A 7,002-nucleotide genomic window follows, 5' to 3' on the forward strand; every position below is an offset into this window, starting at 1 on the left:
AGACCACTAGAAGGAGGAAGACACAGGTGGGTGAATAATATTATAATGGATCTTAGAGANATCAAGTATAAGTAGTAGGATCAAGTGGAAGAGGATGAGATTGGCAGGGTACATAGCACGAATGGGGGTTAAGATATATGATTTTGACGGGAAAAGAGACCACTAGAAAGAGGAAGACACAGGTGGGTGAATAATATTATAATGGATCTTAGAGAGATAGGATGCGGTGATATGAAATTGATTGAACTGGCTGAGGATAGAGACCAGTGTTAGGAAGCTCTTGAGTACCTGCACATCTGGCGGCTTCACAAGAAGGACTTATCACCATGGAGTTACTTAGTTAAAGGTACAATGTCACTTGCTAGCGAAATATTTTTCATTTTGCAGTAAACATACTCCATTCCACATTATAAAACAAGTTTCCAGTTGTATGCTTTATTGGATTTTGGTGTCTTTGTTTGGTTAAATTCGAGTGTGGGTTATGTAATCCATTTAGGACTATATTATTTTGGAAGGCACAAATATGTATTTAACTAGACTGATACACTTTATTTTAACCACTTCTTAAGATTTAACATTCGCACTTCTACTGAATCATATATTTTCATACTAAGAGAGAGACAGTGCAAGAGAGAGAGAGAAGAAACATTAACAGTAAATTTAATTCCACGTTGCAAATATTGTACTGTTTAATCTTATATATTTAGATCAGTAATATTTACGTCATTTTGTCTATTTTTAGATAATAATGAGTTCTTCGCTTTGTCTTAAATGGCAGAAAAACATTATGTCATCACATTTGATGACTCAAAGGAACTTCCTTTCGGAATGTTATGTAGTCTACTGACTTACTTTTAAGTCTGGCAAGTAAAAATTAAAGAAATAAGTTCTCCAAAAGAGAATTACAAATCGCCTTTATCTTCCATTTCTTCTGCAGTCTTCTGAACTCTACCACAGTAAATTTCGATTACTCTTCTTGCGTGTAGCTGTATCCGACTTAAACCGTATCATATCACTTCCATCTCCAGTCAGTGAGGACGTCCTCTCGATCTGTAACGCAAAGCATATTTACGTATGTTTCAATTAACCCTTTAAGCGTGAATGTATACTGCATTTATAAAACTTCCCTCATTAATAACAAGCCATGGTAGAGCTTCAAGTGAAGTTGTCCTTGTGCTTAGTTAATTAAGCACCACACCAAGAAGACGTATGGGAGAGTGCAAGTATAGCTCCACGATTTTTGACCTCAGCACTAGGTGGAGATGCGACTGGAGGCCGCTTTACCATAAGGGGAAGAACCTCTCTACCCACTGAATAGATGGTTTTATGGAACCCAGTGTCGCTAGAGAGGACAAAATTCCTCCCTCTGCTGGGAATCGAACCCCTGCCATCCACTTCGCAGTCTGAGCATAAAGATAGATGAAAATTTTAAAGTAATATTCTTTTATCTAGTCCAGCCAAGCAGTTGGTTAGGGTAGGAAATGTAAACAAATATGATGACTGATCAAATTTATCACCCACTCCGAGGAGGGTGCAGTGATACTTGGCAGAGGAGGAAACTGTTCCATTACCACGCCGTGCACCTCAAATTCCACATTAAGTGCTCGGCGACTAAATCTGTGTGAGTTCCTTAAAATTGTATTTCTCTCACATTTTACTTACAGCAAAGACGTACAGGTTAGTGTGACAGAAACGAAGCACACAGTACCTGCTAGTATACTGTCACTGTGCAGCCTGTTTTGTTAATACATGACATGACACGGTCTCAGTTCCGAAGGCCGTCAACTGTATACGAGTGTCTCCGGGGAAGAAATAGAAGGTTGATACATTCCTGGAAATCTCATGCTGTCCTTTTTTTCCCCCTTGGCGCTACAGCCACAGTGGGCCTAGGCCTATCTCTCTGAACTTCTCCGTTCACTTCGGTTTTTCTAGATCTGACACATTCGGTAGGACTCCTTGGGCGGGTGACCAGCTCGTCGCAAGGCCTCTACCTGTACATAAACACAGCAAAACGCACGCACACAAACTAAACATCCATGTCCTGAGTGGGATTCGAACCCACGATCCCGGTTTCCAAGCGAGCGAAGACAGTACATGCCCTAAGTTTCGGCCACACAGAGCGCTACGTACGCGACGCACGCTACGTACGCTATGTTCGCCATACGAACAGAAAAATGTCTCCCTTTATTGCCAATGTGACTGGCCACACAGATTTCCGTACACTACGTACGCTGTGTTTCCTATGTTAGCTGTGTCATAGAGTGTACACAGCGTACGTAGCGTACTGTGTGGCCGAACCTTTAGACCGCTTGGCTACCGTGACCAGCATGCTGTCCTTTTACGGTACTTAATTCAGGAGGCAAAGGACCTCAATACAGCAATACCTCCCACATACCTAGCAGCCTGTCCTAACAGGTCTCAGAGAGCAGAGTAGTACAGCGGTAACTCTCGACGCTTGTATTCGGGTTGTGCTGCTTTCGAATCTAGTTCAGGACGTCGGCTATCTTTATTGAGTTTCTTCGTGATTTCTTTAATGTCCGTTGATAAATGCTGGGAAAATATCTTGCCTGGGCAACTGCTGTTCCTTTCCAACTCATTTTCGTTTCATCGGTTAGCACTGATTCTACATACAGGAACGGGCAGCATAATAAAATAACCCAGCGACAGGTTTCAGCCCTTCCTCAGTCATGTTTTCCGAAGGCAGGACACTGTACACGTCGATCACAGCGCCCACGCGGTCTAACGCAAGAACTACCTTCGCTCGCACAAACGCTGGGATCGCGATTTCGAATCTCGCCCAAAGCATGGATGTCTGTGTGTATTTATATCGTGTTTATGTTGTTCTGTGTGTACGTAGCGGCCTTCCGACGGGCTGATCCCCGTCCAAGGAGTCCTACCGACTGTGTATAGGATTAAGAAACTNGCGTCGATCACAGCGCCCACGCGGTCTAACGCAAGAACTCCCTTCGCTCGCTCGAACGCTGGGATCGCGAGTTCGAATCTCGCCCAAAGCATGGATGTCTTTGTGTATTTATTTTGTGTTTATGTTGTTCTGTGTGTACGTAGCGGCCTTCCGACGGGCTGATCCCCGTCCAAGGAGTCCTACCGACTGTGTATAGGATTAAGAAACTGAAGAATAGGACAAGGTTTAACACGGACTGTAGAGCCATAGATAAATAGAGAGGAAACTGTAAGATGTAACTGAACCATCGAGTGATTAATTCTTAATTTATTTAACGACACTTCCTCAACTGCCTAGTAGGTGTAAGACTGTAAGATCTGTGAATGGTGAAATGGAATGGATCAAGTAGGAGGCTTCTTTTAACCAAATGGCATCATACTTAAGCAAATCGAAAAAGCTGTAAAACATCAGTTCAAATATTTAGAAATAATTATGTCAGTATTNACGGACTGTAGAGCCATAGATAGACAGGAAACTGTAAGGTGTAACTGAACCATCGAGTGATTAATTCTTAATTTATTTAACGACACATCCTCAACTGCCTAGTCGGTGTAAGACTGTAAGATCTGTGAATGGTGAAATGGAATGGATGAAGGAGGCTTCTTTTAACCAAATGGCATCATACTTAAGCAGATCGAAAAACTGTAAAACATCAGTTCAAATATTTAGAAATAATTATGTCAGTATTATCACAAGCTTCTATATAAAGAGGCCTAAACATATAGGGCATCTCCGTATTGTTCAGTGAGTAAACTGTTTCTGCTTCCGTAAGAGACAAGCCATAGCTGTCATTCTGTGTGACTGAGGCAAGGGAGTGTCTCGGGATATGTGTTGGGGAAGTGAAGAAAAGCCGGTCTACAGATCTGATTACTACTGGTATATCTAAAAGTATTTACATGCAATATAAGAATTAGGCTCTGTAAGTGGTATTGTTACAGAATCGATGTCATATCTCTCACGTTGAATATTTGCAAATGATTGTTATGCATATAAAATAATTAAAATTGTTAAACAGTACACATAAAATTAGATAATGCATTTTCCATACCGTTGTATTATCTCCAGTAATAAAATTAAACGGTCAAATAAAACATCTTATTTTATTTACTCGACATGTTTCTCCTATACAGTTTTGTGCATCTTTAATGACTTTTTCATCATCGCATTGTATAGCTTGTGATTATAATTAAAACATTTCGCATATGAAAAGTTATTAAGTCAAGATAATGTTATAATATATTGGAATTACTAACATGAACATGGATTCGATTATATTACGCTTCTGAACTCGGATATTGTGTTCATAAACAGCTTTCTATGTTCCTTCATAATACGTAAGATTCAAAATTTCTTCCTTTCCACGTTGTACCTGGAGACACTTTACCCTGAGATTCCACGCGTTACGAACTGGGACCGGGTTAGGTGAGAACTGCAACTTACCCATTCCTCCTGTAACTCGGAGGTATGAAGTGAGGGCCCCCGTATGCAGTGGCATGACTTGTGGCCACGGCACCGCGTCCAGTGCTGAAGCTGTTTGCGATGGCAGTGGCCACTCCAGGGTTGTAAGCATTTTCGTCTTGTCGGCTACTACCTCTTCCAACCCCGAAACCAGGATACGCACCGAACACTATTGGAAAGTAGGTATTGTAGGATGGTCCTCGGCCCTTTCCTCTTCCCTTACCGCGGCTGAAGAATGGTGGTTCCCCCTCCTCGTCCTCCTCTTCCTCCTCGGATTCTTCGGCTGCAGGCCCTGGACACACAGACACACTCCGGTTCTAAACACTGCTCCAAGTTAAGACTGCTTTCAGGAATTAGTACAATAATTCCATCATTTAAACTTTTCTTAGTCTTCAATTTTGTACCTCATAACCTATCGTTCTAAGACCCATCTTTATATTTAATTTTGTCACGTCAGATATTTCTCGCCTACCTCAGTTTTCATATTTAAGTCATATATTGGGTGAAGTTACAAATTGTGAAGACCTTTATTGTTCGATATCTTCATTCTAATGTTATTTCATATCTCTTACGTCGGCATATTCTCTTCGTAATTTGGTACGAAATGGTTACATATAAACAACCATACATCACTGTAGGTTCTCACGGTATCTTCGCTTGCGGATTTCTTATTTTTTCATTCTACCCTGAAGATGGAGGAGATACGTTCCTCCACCGAAACGTCGGTTAACACCGCATATACACGGTGCCACATCCCAGAAGACTGCTTTCTTCATAGTCACTGCCGTAAAAACCTCAAATCTTACAAAGAATATCCTTATTTGTCAATGCCTAAGTGTAGTAAGTTGCTTCCGGGGTGCAATTTCTGAGGCATGTTGAGGTACCGAGCAACTGGTGACAAAGAGCAGCACGAGGCGCTTCATCGACACTCTCCCACCCCAGAAATTAAAAACTAAACTCACAACAGTATACATTATATTTTGGCTTTGTAGTAGTAATACTAATAATCTGTACTCACTGAAAGTTTAATTCAGCGGAAATGTGTTCTGTTATCATTTGTCTTGCCACCCTGACTGGGGTATGAACTCTAAATTGGTCCTCCTGTAATAAAGTTTATTCACTTTGATCTACTGTGATACAGATCGTCTGGTACGCCAGCGGTTCCAAAGCACAATATTTGCAGTAGTCTTGTTCAGTTTTGGGTAAATTTTGATGTGGGCGTTCCAAAATAATGGGTTCAATCATTGGCCGTGTAAATTAATTCCTGATTTCCTCAGCGTGTACATAAAAAAAATACGTAAAACTTCTAGTGAAATATGACAACTTAAATTTTGTTACTTGCAACTTCGTTTTGATATCCTTCATGACATTCTAGTTGCAATTGGAAACAGGTATGCATGATTGTTACCTTTCTTGGGAGCCTCAGTAGCGGCTGGGCGAGTCGGCGCTGCAGGTGTAACAGTCTCTTCAGCGGCCGGCTGATCCACCGGGTAACCTCCATTGTCAGCTCCATTCCCGTTAGCATTTGGGTAGCCAACTTCTTCTTCCCCTTTGGGTTTCTGCTGTCCATTTACATTAACGGGTTTGTCGTTAGTGGCGGGTGTATGACTAGGCACTGTATGTTGGTGAAACCCGTTACCGTTTGTGGGATGTCCGTTGCCGTTAGAGTGCGTATTTCCTTTGCCGTTGCCGGGTTTGCCTGCGCCGTTACAGTCCCTGCAGTGAAGGCTTCCTCCGCCACCAGAATAAGATGATCCTGCTGATACCGTGTCTCCCGCAGCGAAAGCAGTCAAGGCTCGCTGAGGATCATAGGATCTGCCATTGTGTCTGTCGTAACCGTGCTGAAGTGTCACGGGATTGTGGTATGGCTGACCCCCATTACCGAAATATCCATGGATCATCATTGCTCTGCCGGGAAAAGCAGACCGTCTCTCCCGTATTTGTGCAGCTGTAATTGGACTGCTTAAGCGAACCACATCCGCTGCAACAGAGTCTTCTGTTAAGGTTTCAATTAAAGCCAATATTGTACAAACACTCCATGTGTTGCAATTAAGTATCTTGAGATCAGAGGAATGTAAGACATTATCTGTAAAAGCGAGACCAGACGACGTGGGGCTTACGACATCACCTCGTCGTAACAGTGGCACACGGTTTCGCTACAAAGAGATCAAGTATATTCATAACATGAAGCAAAATTTTATAAGCATATGTTTTCCGAACGACTTCTTTGGTATTTTTCTTATTTCATTAGTCCTAATTTTCATCTGTTGCTAACATAAATATATTGTTCCAATAATTGTATCACATAAACACTTGATATTATCAATTATTTTCTTTTGCATGTCAGTAAATGCTTGATTCAGTGAAATGCAAAACAGATTACGCTGTTTGTTCCTAGTGCGGTCACCAAGAGAGTTACACTTGTTTCTTTCGAATTCCTGTGATCTATTACTAATCTGAGCCGGTCACGGTAGCCGAGGGGTCTAAGGCATGCACTGTCTTCGCTCGCTCGGAAGCCGGGATCGTGGGTTCGAATCCCACTCAGGGCATGGATGTTTGTGTGCGTTTTTCTGTGTTTGTCT

The 7,002-nt window shown here is 41.9% G+C and overlaps 1 protein-coding gene across 1 annotated transcript in view; it reads right to left on the reverse strand.

The window, feature by feature from the left end:
* Positions 1-528: 528 nt before the first annotated feature.
* Positions 529-7,002, reverse strand: part of LOC111870540 (pro-resilin-like) — a 9,733-nt gene continuing 3,259 nt past the window's right edge. The window contains exons 3-5 of the mRNA XM_023862906.1: positions 5,829-6,401; positions 4,403-4,712; positions 529-1,050 (exon numbers count right to left, since the gene is read on the reverse strand). Of these exons, the coding sequence (XP_023718674.1) occupies positions 1,029-1,050; positions 4,403-4,712; positions 5,829-6,401 (905 nt within the window). The 3' untranslated portion in view covers positions 529-1,028. The remainder of the gene's footprint in view (positions 1,051-4,402; positions 4,713-5,828; positions 6,402-7,002) is intronic.

The sequence above is a fragment of the Cryptotermes secundus genome, unplaced genomic scaffold, assembly GCF_002891405.2.
Source record: "Cryptotermes secundus unplaced genomic scaffold, Csec_1.0 scaffold117, whole genome shotgun sequence".
NCBI classification, from domain to species: Eukaryota; Metazoa; Arthropoda; class Insecta; order Blattodea; family Kalotermitidae; genus Cryptotermes; species Cryptotermes secundus.